Raw genomic sequence first — 14826 nt, forward strand, 5'->3', positions numbered from 1 at the left:
CTCCTGGCCTCAGGTGATCCACTCGCCCTCGCCTCCCAAAGGGCTGAGATTACAGGCTTCAGCCACTGCGCCCAGACGATTGTTTTATTTTTAACTATGGAAATAATAAAGTTCCGGTGTCACAGACCTAAATGACACAGTGCACCTAAAAGACAACACACCTAGCAACATGGCTAGTTGGCGATGAATACATTGGAGTTCACTGCTTCCTTATTTAATTTCGTAGAGCCCAGGTCTTGCTGTCCTGCCCAGGCTGGGCCTCGAACTCCTGAGCTCAAGTGATCCTCCCCGCTTGGCCTCCCAAAGTGCTGGGATTGGAGGCAGGAGCCATCGCCCCCGGCGCAGTGCTTCCTTACTAGTTGACATCTGCCTCCCCCTTGACCTCTCTTTGGGAGAGTCAGCATCTAAATTTTTAGTTGGATAAGCCACCAGTTCTGTCTGAGCCGAGCAGGGTCTGACCTCTTGTCACCGGCGTGGTGGCTCAGGTCTGTAACCCCAGCACTTCGGAAGGCCGAGGTGGTGGATCACCTGAGGTCTGGAGTTTGAGACCAGCCTGGTCAATATGGCGAAACCCCTTCTTTACAAAAAAAATACAAAAATTAGCTGGGCGCGGTGGTGCGCACCTATAATCCCAGCTACTCAGGAGGCTGAAGCAGGAGACTCCCTTGAACCCTGGAGGCGGAGATTGCAGTGGACTGAGATTGCACCACTGCATTCCAGCCTGGGCGAATGAGACTCTGTCTCAAAGAAAAATATATATGTATTATTTATTTCTATTAAATATATATAGTAGAAATGGGGAGGCGTCTCACTATGTTGCTCAGGCTGGTCTCGAACACCTGGGCTCAAGCCTTGACCTCCCAAACCGCTGGGATTACAGGCTTGAGCCCCAACATCTGGCCTAGAAACAGTATGTTTTAAAACGCCTGGAGCATTCGCTGGGCGCGGTGGCTCACACCTGTAATCCCAGCACTTTGGGAGGCCGAGGTGGGCAGATCACTTGAGGGCAGGAGTTTGAGACCAGCCTGGCCAACATGGTGAAACCCCATCTTAAAAAAAAAAGAAAAAGAAAAAGAAAAAGAGGGGAGCATTCATTTAAAAGTCAGGATTTCCACCCGGGAGATGTTGTGGCTGTCCTGGGTCGTGTGCCCTAGAGCAGCAAGAGACAGGGGCTGGATGCTGGATGCGGGGTGCGGTGTCCGGAGGCGGAGGGCACGGCCCAGGCAGAAGGCAGGTTTCTGAGCGTGCGGCGCTGCAGCCCTGCTGGGCGCCAGGTGGCAGGCGCGGGCCACCGATCCGAGGCCTGCCTGGGGTCCAGGCCAGAGGGAAGGTGTCCCCGGGGACCTGCCTGGTCCGCAGGAGGGGTTTTCAAAGGAGGCGCCCTATGGGCAGGGAGCTGACAACCCCCAGAGAACCGTGCGCCGGCCTGGCTCGTGCAGACGCACTGGGGCGGGACCACGGAATGGGGCTGCCTGGTGCAGGGCCTTGTGAGAGAGGCCTGGATTTTATTTTTCCTGGAGGGGAGAGGGGGGTCCAATCCTAGGACCTGCGATGCCTCCAGTTCCCCCCAGTGCTATGCTTATTTCATTTAGTTATGTATTTATTTTGAAACAAGTCTCTGTCACCAGGCTGGAGTGCAATGGTGCCATCTCAGCTCACTGCCACCTCTGCCTCCCGGGTTCAAGCGATTCTCCTGCCTCAGCCGCCAGAGTAGCTGGGATCACAGGTGCACGCCACCACACCTGGCGAATTTTTTGTATTTTTAGTAGAGATGGGGTTTCACCATATTGGTCAGGCTACTTGGGAGGCTGAGGAAGGAGGATCGCTTGAACCCGGGAGGCGGAGGTGGCGGTGAGCCGAGGCAGAGCCACTGCACTCCAGTCTCGCGGTAGAGCGACTCCGTCCATCCCCCCACCCAAAAAAACACCAACTTTTGTTTTTAGACAGGGCCTGACTCTGTCCCCCCAGGCTGGAGTGCAGAGGTGTGATCGAGCCATCTCCTGGGCTCAGGCCGTCCTCCTCCCTCAGCTTCCCAGGTAGCTGGAACCACAGGCGCCACACTCAGCTCATTTTTTGCTTCTGTTTTTTTTGCAGAGATGGGGTCTTGCTTTGATGCCCAGGCTGGTCTGAACCTCCTGGGCTCAAGTGATCCTCCCACCTCGGCCTCCTGAAGGGTTGGAAGTACAGATGTGAGCCACTGTGCCTGGCCCTGTTTTAATTTTAATTTAATTAATTTATTTATTTTTAGACAAGCAGGAGAGGTGGGTTTCACTCTATTTCCCAGGCTGGTTTTTTTTTTTTCTGAGATGGCGTTTCACCCTGTTGACCAGGCTGGAGTGTGGTGGCGCCATCTCACTTTGACCTCTGGCTCCTGGGTTCGAGCAACTTTCCTACCTCAGTGTCCTGAGTAGCTGGGGTTACAGGCATTCCCCACCACGCCCAGCTAATTTTTGTATTTTTAGTAGAAATAGGGCTTCACCATGTTGTCCAGGCTGGTCTCAAACTCCTGACCTCAGGTGATCCACCTGCCTCAGCCTCCCAAAGTGCTGGGATTACAGGCGTGAACCATTGAACCTGACCTTTTTTTCATTTTTAATTTTTCTTACAGAGTCTGGCCCTGTCGCCCAGGCCGGAGTGCACAGGCATTATCATGGCTCACTGCAGCCTTAACCTCCAGGGCTCATGCGATCCTCCCACCTCAGCCTCCCGAGTTGCTGGGACTACAGGCACACACCACTGCAGCTAACATTATGCCTTTTTGTAGATAGGGCTCTTGCCACATTGCCCAGGCTGTTCTTGAACTCCTGGCTTTAAACCGTCCTCCTGCCTTGACCTCCCAAGGTGCTAGGATTATAGGCATGAGCCACAGCGCCTGGCCTGGCCTGCCCTGGCCTGGAAGATTTTAAATTCCTGGGTTCCAGGACACCCAGCAGGCCAGGAAGGTGTGGGCTGCCAAGGAGGGGAGAGGGCCCAGGGTGGCAGCAGGTGGATGGACAGACTGCAGTCTCCAGCTCCCCACAGGCCTCCTGCTGCGGCCCAGCCCAGGCCAGGCCACGGTTTTCCTCCCCTCCTCTCCTCCTCCCCTCCTCCCCTCCTCTCCTCCTCCCTTCCTCTCCTCCTCCCCTCTTCCCCTCCCCGAGGACGCTGCCAGGCCAGGCTGCAGTGTGAGGTCAGAGGTCACCCCACCCCCAGCCTGGTTCCTGGAATGAGGACAGACCAATTGTGTTGACGCAGGGGCACCGAAGCCACACTTTGGGGGCGTCTCTAGACCACTCGGCCGTCAGATCTCCTTGGTGCTAGCTGGGAGGTTGTTGGGGGGGAGTAGCCAGGAAGGGGAAACTGAGGCACAAGGCAGGAACGTTCCCCTTGGGCGTAAGGCCCTCCTCCACCCCCTGCATATTTGTGGAGCTCACTGCCGGTTTGCAGGCACTGAGGAACCCAGCCAGACCCCAGCCATCCTGGCCGCCCCATCCCGGCCCCACAGACCTGTCCAGCAGCTCCAGCCCTCCCGTGGCAGCCCCGTCATTGCCTGTGCCAGTCGGGAGAGTGGCAGCGGCTCCGGGAGCCCCCCGCCCTCCTAGCAAGCACCTAGCGGGTGGTCCCTGGCCCAGGGAGGTGGCTGGGCTCTGAGAGGCTTCAGGGTGGCTGGGACACCCCGGACTGGGGAGGAGTAGGGGCCTGAGCTTCTCTCTGGCTGAGAAGGGGTGGGGGGCTGAGTCCCTCCCTGTCTGGGGAGGGGTGGGGGGCTGAGTCCCTCCCTGGCTGAGGAGGGGTCGGGGGCTGAGTCCCTCCCTGGCTGAGGAGGGGTGGGGGGCTGAGTCCCCCTGTCTGGGGAGGGGTGGGGGGCAGAGTCCCCCTGTCTGGGGAGGGGTGGGGGGCTGAGTCCCTCCCTGTCTGGGGAGGGGTGGGGGGCTGAGTCCCTCCCTGTCTGGGGAGGGGTGGGGGGCTGAGTCCCTCCCTGTCTGGGGAGGGGTGGGGGGCTGAGTCCCTCCCTGTCTGGGGAGGGGTGGGGGGCTGAGTCCCTCCCTGTCTGGGGAGGGGTGGGGGGCAGAGTCCCCCTGTCTGGGGAGGGGTGGGGGGCTGAGTCCCTCCCTGTCTGGGGAGGGGTGGGGGGCTGAGTCCCTCCCTGTCTGGGGAGGGGTGGGGGGCAGAGTCCCCCTGTCTGGGGAGGGGTGGGGGGCTGAGTCCCCCTGTCTGGGGAGGGGTGGGGGACAGAGTCCCCCTGTCTGGGGAGGGGTCGGGGGCAGAGTCCCTCCCTGTCTGGGGAGGGGTGGGGGGCTGAGTCCCTCCCAGCTGTGGGTGAACAAGCAGGGCCTGGGGATCCAGTTTTGGGGGCGGTGCCTTTTCTGGAGCTCTTCCCTTCTCTCCCTGGCTTCGAGTGGGCCTCCCTCCATCCCCAGGACCTGGGGTTTAGCAGACTCACTTCTGTCCGGAGTGGAAACACCGTTTTCCTTTGCGGAGCCAGGGTGGAAAGTGGGTTTCGGGAACCAGCTGGCTGGGACAGGCGGGGGGAGTCAGTCCCTCACCTCCAGCACAGCCCTGGGGAGGGACGTGTCCCAGCCAGCCTCGGCCAGGACTGTGGGCAGTGGGAGGGTGGACAGGGGGTTGGGCAGCCCAGGAAACCTCTCCCAGAGAAATCCCTGTGATGCCACTTTCTTTGGGTTTGTGGGCTAAGAACAAGAGGCCTTTTATTATTTTATTTGTTTTTTATTTTTTGAGACAAAAGTCTTGCTCTGTCACCCAGGCTGGAGTGCAGTGGCGTGATCTCGGCTCACTGCAACCTCCACCTCCTGGGTTCAAGCGATTCTCCTGCCTCAGCCTCCCAAGTAGCTGGGATTACAGGTGCTCGCCACCACGATCGGCTCATTTTTGTATTTTTAGAGGAGACGGGGCTTCACCGTGTTGGCCAGGCTGGTCTTGAACTCCTGACCTCAGGTGATCCATCTGCCTTGGCCTCCCAAAGTGCTGGGATTACAGGTGTGAGCCACCGCGCCCAACCAGACCCCTGCTTCTGTAGCTGTCTTCTGCCACCTAAGGAGACTTGGCGAGACGCAGAGCAGAGGTAAATAGAGCTCCCCCTTCCACGCAGCCCTGGGTGTGCTGGGCAGGGGTCCAGCGTGGAGCTGGAGGTTGGGGAGACGCCAAAAGCAAAAACACACAACAGGACACAGCGTTTTCTGTTAAAAGTCAGAAGTGTTTTGTCTTGTTTTAATATCTCATCAGCTTTACAGGGTTACAATCGTCTTAAATATTTCTGAAGTTTAAATACAATCTGCATAATAATGTTATTATAAACTGTAAACTTTCAGTGATCTTTTAAATTTCAACATCACACCCTTTTTTTTGGTCTTTTTTTCTTTTCTTTTCTTTTTTTTTTTTTTTTTTTTTACATTTTTTCCTTTTAATACCTGAATGTTCTGCAAAAACTGAAATTGTTACAGCCCCCCCAACCCCGAGGCCAGGGCGAGGCGGGCTGGGCCCAGTCAGAGGTAGAGAGTAGTTTTATATGTTTTAAAAAATTTTTTTAAAGTTTCTTTTTTTCTCCTATTACCTGAGTTTCAGGCGTGGTCCCCACGCCGTCTGACAAACCCCAGAGAAAGTGAAATTTCTCACGTCATGAATGAAAGGCTGAGTTACATCGGCCAAGAAAAAAAAACGCAAAAGCAAAATGAGGGTAAAAAACGGACAAAGGGTAAAAAAATGACAGAAGGAAGGAGACTGTACAGATTCGTGATCCTAACGACCACCCCAGGGCCCCGTGCCCACCCTCCCGCCTGTCCTGACCGCCACTTATGGGTCCCACTTACGGGTTCCAGAAGCCGCCTGCCCCCTAACCTCTCAGAGCAGGGGGAGCCCCCCTTCGCCCTGAGTGTGGGTCCCCGCCCGGTCCACAGTGAGGCCGCCCGGTCCCAAGTGAACCCAGACCCGCCCAGGGTCCTCCAGGCTGAGGGAACTGCCTGACTCCATCCCAGTCTGCGTAGGGAGGGGGTGCTGAGCTGCCCCCCGAAAGCCACCCTGTCTTGAAACCCCCACCAACAGGCGGTGGCGGGCGATGGGCGATGGGCAATGGCCGGGGTTGAACGGGGCCACCTGAGGCAGGGAGGACCCTCCGGAGACCCCAGCTTCCTGCCCACTATCCCAGGACAGGCCCCCTAGACCCTTGCGACCCCCTCACACTTCCACGGCCAGCACGGCCACTTCCTTCTCCTGGAGCCGGCCAGGCCGACCGGGACCCAGCCCGAGACCATCCCCCGCCTGTCCCTACAATCATCGGAGTTAACAGCAGGCCCAAGTCCCCGAGTTAGAATCCAGATCACCCACACAGACACGACACAGGATCCCCGACACACACGCGGCCCGAGGCCCCGCCCAGCCCCTCCCCAGGCATGAGGCGGGCGGGTGCAAGGGGGCCCCGGGGCCCTCCAGGGCCACCAGACACAGCGGCAGCCAGGCCCCAGGGGCTACGGCAGAACCCAGAGTGCAGGAGGTGGGGCAGAGGCACCCCAGGGGCTCAGATTTTGGCATCGAAAGTCAGACCTGAGGTAGACAGAGATAGGCAGCAGGCACGTCCCCCATTGCGGGGCCCAGAGGTGGGTGGTTTGGGGGTCCCAGGGAGAGGAGCCCTGGAGGCGGGGGCGGTGGGGGGAGAGGGACAATGTGGACAGAGTCCAGACAGCTCCCCAGGGCGCGCCCAGGCATGGGACAGGGGTCCAGGGTTGTGGGGGGTGCCGATGTGGACAGAGTCCAGGTGGTTCTGTCAGTGGGTCTTGGGGTAAAGACGCCCCCTTCCCGGGGTGATTGTGCTGCTACAGTGCCAGCCCCGGGAACGGGCAGGGAGAACCTAGATGCCCGCCACCCCGTCGGAAAGGGGGGGCATGTCAACGGCCCTGAGATCCAAGAAGAAAGTGGGGTCCCAAAGACACAAGAAAGGCAAAGTCCCTTCCCGCAACACGACGGGAAAGTGAACCTAGAGTCTGGGGCTCAGAAGCCACCCCAGGCCCCTGCAGGGGTCGTCAAGGCAACGGAGGGGGTGGCTGGGAGTGAGGGGAGCTGGGGCGTCTTTCTCAGTGACCCCCCATGCCGGTGGCCTAACAGGGCTCCCAGGGCCCAATTAGAGACCCAGGCTTACCCTGGGAATAGCTGAGTCAATCCCCACCCCAAGAGAAATGAGAGCCCAGGGCTCCCCTGTAGGATGCCACAGTCCGCCCGACACCACGCAGGTCCAAGAAAGGTCCCCAGACCCTGCCTGGTGTTTCACGCCCCTGCCTTTCTGCTCCAGCAGCTCCAGCCAAAATAACGCCCCGCTCAGCTGCTGTGACCCCACTTTCCCCTCATCTGCGGGAGGGGCGCTGGCTCACAGGGTTGGGGGGCAGCCTCCCTTCTCGGCCTGGATTTAGTCACCGAGTTCAGGGAGCACACAGCCCCAGCACAAAAGGGGTCGGGAGAAGAGGAAGGGACAGAGGGAGGAGAATGTTGGGGCGTGGGGGGTGTTCAGGATGCCGGGGCCCCAAAATCCTCACCCTGAGCAAGGTCCGGCTTCACCCCAACTCCCCAGTATTGATAGTCCCCAAGAGCAGCCCTTTCGGGCCAGAGAAGAATCCCAGTGAGACGCCACATTCATCCCTGAGACAGGGGCCTGGGGACCGTGACAAGAATCACCCCTGCCCCCCAGGCCATTTTTCCAGCACTTGCTACTTTTCAGGTAATATTTCCAGGCCTGGCCCGGCCCGGGCAGTGGCTCATGCCTATAATCCCAGCACTTTGGGAGGCCAAGGTGGTGGATCACCTGAGGTCAGGAGTTCGAGACTAGCCTGGCCAACATGGCGAAACCTCATCTCTACTAAAAATACAAAAATTAGCTGGGCGTGGTGGTGGGCGCCTGTAGTCCCAGCTACTCGGGAAGCTGAGGTGGGAGACTGCTTGAACCCAGGAGGTGGAAGTTGCGGCGAGCTGAGATGGCGCCATTGCACTCCAGCCTGGGCAACAAGAGCAAAACTCCGTCTCAAAAAATAATCAAAGATTTCCAGGCCCCTGACTCAAGAACCCGGCAGACAAGCACAGCACAAGAAAAAGCATCGTGGAACATCACAGTTAGCAAGTCACTCTCATGGGGCCACCCCTGGCCCCTGCCCCAGCCCGGCCCACAGCACCTGAGTTCATTGGCTCCGAGGCTCTAGCCCCAGGGATCCGACGTGCTGGGCTCACGGCTGCTCAACGCAGCCCCAGAAATGGACAAAGGGACCCAAACTGGTCATGGGAAAAATAAAAAGGTGATTTTTTTTTTTTTTTTGCTTTTTTTTCCTTGCGTTTCCAAGGCCAGTTTCCCTGAAGGAACACAAATATATAGATATCCTTTTCCTAAGGTCTGATGCCCCCAAGAATAAAATAGAATATTTACACAATAAAACCCCCGAAACCTCTTAAAAACCCTACAGAGAGAAAAACAAAAATCCCCAAAGCAACAAGAAAAAAAAAATTCAGTGATCTTGGCTCAGGGGTTTCACTGGACACAGGAACTGGGAGTGGTGAGCGCATGGTGAATGCAAAATACGGGAGCACTAAAGCGGACACAAATGGAAACGCACAGTGCAGGGATGTGTGAGGTAAACGGGACGGGCCACGTCGCGGTCGGGCCAACCGGCCACCCGAGCCTTCGGTTCACGGGGGCGGCAGGAACGCCCGGGAAGGTCGGCCTCGGTTTCCTCATCCGTCTCCTTTGTTCTCACAATTCATCTCTCTGAATGTCCAAAACCTGAGAAATTCAAGTGTCCCTTGGGTCCCCCTGTTTTATTAAACTTTCTTTATATATATATACGTATTATATAGATTTTTTCTTCTCTTTTTGGCGTCAGCTGTGGCTCTTCTGTGGACATCTTCCCTCCCCACCCGTATCTTCGGGCCGTGCTGGCCCCCGTGTGGCTCACCTGGACCCCCTGCCCAGGCCGGTGGGCCCCAGGGTGGGCGGCGGGTGGGGAGTGATGCGGTTAAGGCAACGAGTTATTTGAGGTAGATGTGGAGGGCGCCGACAGCCCCGCTGGCCCGGCCTGGCCACCGCTGGTCCCGCTGTTTCCTCCCCGGCCGCCCGCGCTGCTCCCGCCGCCGCCACCGCCTTTGCTGGGAGCAGAGGGTGGCGTGGGGGCTGGCGGCTGAGCAAACAGAACTCCTAAGGCAAGAACAGAAGACATATGCCATGCAGAGTTTAAGCAGATGCGAGGCGGGCCACAGGGAGACCCAACGGGGTGCACCCGGGGTACAGACTTCTCTTCACTCTGTCCCAAGGCTGGAGTGCAGCGGTACGATCGTAGCTCACCGCAGCCTCAACCTCTCGGGCTCAAGCGATCCTCCCAGCTCAGCCTCCTGAGCGGCTGAGACCACAGGTGCACAACCACGTCTGGCTAATTTTTATTTTTTTTTTTTTGTTTTCCATTTTGAGACGGAGTTTCGCTCTTGCTGCCTGGGTGGAGTGCAACGGCGAAATCTTGGCTCACTGAAACCTCTGCCTCCCGGGTTCAAGCGATTCTCCTGCCTCAGCCTCCCAGGTAGCTGGAATTACAGGCATGCGCCACCACGCCCAGCTAATTTTGCTTTTTAATTTTTATTTTATTATTATGTCTTTTTGAGACAGAGTCTCGCTCTGTCGCCCAGGCTGGAGTGCAGTGGCACAATCTTGGCTCACTGCAACCTCCGCCTCCCAGATTCAAGTGATTCTTCTGCCTCAGTCTCCCGCGTAGCTGGGGCTACAGGCACGTGCCACCATGCCTGGCTAATTTTTGTATTTCTTTAGTAGAGACAGAATTTCACCATGTTCACCAGGCTGGTCTCAAACTCCTGATCTCATGATCCACCCATGTTGGCCTCCCAAAGTGCTGGGATTAAAGGAGTGAGCCACAGCACCTGGCTCTAATTTTGCATTTTTAGTAGAGACGGGGTTTCATCATGTTGGCCAACCTGGTCTCGAACTCCTGACCTCAGGTGATCTGCCTGCCTCGGCTTCCCAAAGTGCTGGGATTACAGGCATGAGCCACCATGCCCGGCCTTTTTTGATGTTTTTTGAGACGGAATCTCGCTCTGTTGCCCCAGCTGGAGCAAACTGGCGTGAATTTGCTCACTCCAACCTCCACCTCCTGGATTCAAGAGATTCTCCCGTCTCAGCCTACCAAACAGCTGGGACTACAGGCGCCTGCCACCATGGCTAATTTTTGTATTTTTAGTACAGACACGGTTTCACCATGTTGGTCAGGCTGGTCTCAAATTCCCGACCTCAAGCGATCTTCCTGCCTCTGCCTCCCACAGTGCTGGGATTACAGACGTGAGCCCAGCTTAAGCTTCCCCACTGTGTCTGCTCACTCATACTTCACACACATGTGCATATATATGTATGCAAATGAGCACACACGTGTGTGTAATCCACACAGGCACATGAGTGTGCACACAGCTCTTGCAGGGAGACCCCTGATGCCCATGGGTTGTGACATGGGGTTGTGGGACCCCTAACACACAGTTGGCCTTCTCCCCTGTAAGATTCAATATGAATGTACACATATTTTGCATCTAATTTCAGGAGGGCACTGACCCCTCAAAAGTCCATCCATGGACCTGTGAGGACACCAGTGACCTCATCTCAGGCTCTGCTCTGCCCACAGCCAGGTCTCCTGCAACCAGGCTGCTCTCTGTCGACAGCGCCTCCTGGTGGCCGATATCAGCCATCGCCCTGACTCTAGTTTAAGAAAAACTTTTTTTTTTTTTTGAGACGGAGTTTCGCTCTTGTTACCCAGGCTGGAGTGCAATGGCGCGATCTCGGCTCACCGCAACCTCCGCCTCCTGGGTTCAGGCAATTCTCCTGCCTCAGCCTCCTGAGTAGCTGGGATTACAGGCACGCGCCACCATGCCCAGCTAATTTTTTGTATTTTTTTTTTTAGTAGAGACCGGGTTTCACCATGTTGACCAGGATGGTCTCGATCTCTTGACCTCGTGATCTACCCGCCTCGGCCTCCCAAAGTGCTGGGATTACAGGCGTGAGCCACTGCGCCTGGCCAAGAAAAACTATTTATGTTCTTTTGTAAAGATGGGGTCTCCTGTGTTGCCCAGGCTGGTCTCAAATTCCTGGCCTCAAGCAAACATTTCTCCTCAGCCTCCCAAAGTGTTGGGATTATAGGCATGAGCCACCGTGCCTGGCTCTGACTCCGCTTTTTTAATTAAATTTTTTAATTTTTTTTTTCCTGAGATGGACTCTTGCTCTGTCACCCAGGCTGGAGTGTAGTGGTGCGATCTTGGCTCACAGCAACCTCCAACTCCCGGTTCAAGCAATTCTCCTGCCTCTGCAGCCCAAGTAGTTGGGATCACAGGTGCGTGCCAGCATGCCCAGCTAATTTTTGTATTTTAGGGTTTCGCCATGTTGGCCAGGCTGGTCTTGAACTCCTGACCTTATGACCCACCCACCTTGGCCTCCCAAAGTTCTGGGATTAGTGGTGTGAGCCACCACTCCAGCAATTTTAAAATTCATTTTATTTAAAAAAAATATAGAGAGCTGCACTCCAGCCTGGGCAACAGAGGAAGACTCCATTTCAAAAAACAAAAGAGCAGATATATATATATATGGAGAGAGACAGAGACAGAGAGAGAGGAGGCAGGGTCTCACTTTCTCACCCAGGTTGGAGCGCAGTGTCAAGATCTTGGCTCACTGCAAACTCTGCCTCCTGGGCTCAAGTGATCCACCCGCCTCAGCCTCACACAGCGCCGGGACTACAGCCGTGAGCCACTGCATCCAGCCCAGATTAAATTTGTTGATATCTCATTCACCCTGACGTGATTATTCGGCATTGATTGCATCCAGTATCAAAACATCTCATACAACCCATAAATATATACAGCTACGTACCCACAAAAATTAACAATGAAAACATTTTTAAAATAAAAGATAAATTCATGACATTTTTTTTTTTCAAGAGACAGGGTCTTGCTCTGTGGCCCAGGCTGGAGTGCAGTGGCGTCCTCATAGCTCACTGCAGCCTCAAAGCCTTGAAAACTACTGGGCTCACACAATCTTCGGTCCTCATCCTTGGAAAACGTTGGGATCGGCTGGGTATGTGGCCGGCGCCTGTAATCTCAGCACTTTGGGAGGCCCAGGCAGGAAGCCTGCCGTGAGCCCCAGTTCAAGACGGGTCCAAGCAACAAAGTAAGACCCCATCTCTACAAAAAAATTTAACAATTAACCAGGTGTGGTGGTGCGTGCCTGTGCAAGACTCGGTCCCATTAAAGGGAAAAAAAAGGAATGTGAACCATCCCACGTCACACCGAGTCTGTGTTTGCGGATGACCCCTTCTGGGCTGAGTGCACGCCAGGGGAACTATGGCCTTTTCACGATTGTCCTTGACTGTTTGTCCTGCAAAACCTCTGGCCATGCCCTGCTTGCCCGCATGCCTGGGTCCACGCAGGTGCAACCAGGTGCAACCCAGGGTCCTGAGTTCATGCGGGGAGGGGGGAGGCCGAGGCGCGGGGAGGGGGGAGGCCGAGGCGCGGGGAAGAGGGGAGGCCGGGATGGGGGAGGCCGAGGCGCGGGGAGGGGGGAGGCCGAGGCGCGGGGAGAGGGGAGGCCGAGGCGCGGGGAGAGGGGAGGTCGAGGCAGGGCGTGGCCTCGGGTCCTACCTGTGTACATGACGCCGTTCATCTCCACCGACATGCTGATGCTGCTGCTGCTGGCGCCCGTCAAGCTCACGGCGGAGTCCTGGCGGCTCTCGGACGCTTCGGGGGAAGAATACATATCGTGTTTTTGTGTGTTTGTTTCTGAGACGGAGGCTCACCCTGTCAGCAGGCTGGAGTGCCGTGGCGTGATCTCGGCTCACTGCAAACTCCAGCTCCCGGCTTCAAGCGATTCTCCTGCCTCAGCTTCCCGAGTAGCTAGGACCACAGGCGCCCACCACATGCGTCTAATTTTTGTATTTTTAGTAGAGATAGGGTATCGCCATATTGGGCAGGCTGGTCTTGAACCCCTAGCCTCAAATGATCCGCCCACCTCAGCCTCCCAAGGTGCTGGATTCCAGGCGTGAGCCCCCACGCTCGGCCAGAACTGCCATTTCTGATCTTGAATACACCTGTTGTACGTTCTGTTTTCTGTCTGTCTCGCCAACAACTAGATTTCAGCCCCACAAGGTGTAGACGGTGTCTGTCACACTCATGCTGTCACCAGTGCACACAGCAGGTGCTCAATATTTATTTGCTGAAGAAGTGTATTTGTCCATATCTTGCTTTGTTTTTTCACCTTTTTTTTTGAGACCAGGTTTTGCTCTGTCACCCATTCCAGCCCAGGTTGGAATGCAGTGGTGCAATCACGGCCTACTGCAGCCTCGACCCCCTGGGCTCAAGTGATCCTCCTACCACAGCCCCCACCAGTAGCTGGGGGCTGCAGGAACGTGCCACCACGCCCAGCTAATTTTTGTAGAGATGGCATCTCTCTGTGTTGCTCAGGCTGATTTCAAATTCCTGGGCTCAAGCAATCCTCCCATTTCAGCCTCCCAAAGTGCTGGGACTATAGGTGTGAACCACTGTGCCCCAGCCAGTTTGCTTTTTATTGAGAAAGAGTTTCGCTCCTGGTGCCCAGGCTGGAGTGCAATGGCACGATCTTGGCTCACTGCAACCTCCACCTCCTAGGTTCAAATGATTCTCCTGCCTCAGCCTCCCAAGTAGCTGGGACTACAGGCACCCACCACCACGCCCGGCTAATTTTTTATATTTTTAATAGAGATGGGGTTTTGCAGTGTTGGTCAGGCTGGTCTCAAACTCCTGATATCACGTGATCAGCCCACCTCGGCCTCCCAAAGTGCTGGGATTACAGACATAAGCCACTGTGCCCAACCTCTTTTTTTTTTCAGTTTTTGAGCTGGAGTTTCACTCTGTCACCCAGGCTGGAGTGCAGTGGCGTGATCTCGGCTCACTGCAACCTCCGCCTCCCGGCTTCAAGCGATTTTCCTGCCTCAGCCTCCCGAGTAACTGAGATTACAAGCGCATGCTGCTATGCCCGGCTATTTTTTGTATTTTTAGTAGAGATGGGGTTTCACCGTGATGGCCAGGCTGCTCTCAAACTCCTGACCTGACTCCACCTTCCTCGGCCTCCCAAAGTGCTGGGATTACAGGCCTGAGCCACTGCGCATGGCCTCCTTTTTTTTTTTTTGTTATTGATTTGTTGGTACTCTTTACATATGTAGGCTCCAAGACTCTCACTGTGCGACCCATGCAGGAAGCATGGTGGGTCTGGGCACCAGGGTGGTACCTTGGCTGTTGATCCGAATGCTCATGGGCAGCTGGGCTGCCATGGCCAGGAAGTTCTGCTGCAGTGCCCGCTGCATCAGCCGTTGCTGCTCATCAGCCACCAGCGCTATCTTCTTCTCGGGAGGCTCCGCAGACTCCAGCTTCTCCCGCAGCTGTTCCAGGGCGGCTGCCTGTGCGGCCACGGCTGCTTGGGCGGCTGCTGCCTGGGCCGCCACCACAGGGTGGCCTGCCAGCGAGACAGGCAGGCGGCCAGGTACTGTGATGGGGATGGCCGAGTCCTCCTCTAGGTAGGAAAGAAGGGGAATTGGTGGCCGGAAGGGGCTGGGCCCTGCCTTCCACCCAAGACAGGACATGCACTTTCTTTTTTTTTTTTTTTTAGAGACAGGGTTTCGCCTTGCTGGTTGGGCTGGTCTCGAACTCCTGACCTCAGGTGATCCACCCACCTCAGTATCCCAAAGCCTCTGGGCCCGGCCTAAAAAAACTTACTTTTTTAGACTGGGTCTCACTATTGTTACCCAGGCTGAGTGGTGTGATCTTGGCTCACTGCAGCCTCGGCCTCTT

General features: G+C 56.1%; 1 protein-coding gene across 1 annotated transcript in view; it reads right to left on the reverse strand.

Moving 5' to 3' along the window:
• Window positions 1-6432: 6432 nt before the first annotated feature.
• ARID3A (AT-rich interaction domain 3A) overlaps window positions 6433-14826 on the reverse strand; it is a 43873-nt gene continuing 35479 nt past the window's right edge. The window contains exons 6-8 of the mRNA XM_064371183.1: window positions 14267-14548; window positions 12646-12741; window positions 6433-9163 (exon numbers count right to left, since the gene is read on the reverse strand). Coding sequence (XP_064227253.1) covers window positions 8985-9163; window positions 12646-12741; window positions 14267-14548 — 557 coding nt within the window. The 3' untranslated portion in view covers window positions 6433-8984. The remainder of the gene's footprint in view (window positions 9164-12645; window positions 12742-14266; window positions 14549-14826) is intronic.

The sequence above is a fragment of the Aotus nancymaae genome, unplaced genomic scaffold (assembly GCF_030222135.1).
Source record: "Aotus nancymaae isolate 86718 unplaced genomic scaffold, 86718_ANA_hifiasm-v0.15.2.pri h1tg000124l, whole genome shotgun sequence".
NCBI lineage: Eukaryota > Metazoa > Chordata > Mammalia > Primates > Aotidae > Aotus > Aotus nancymaae.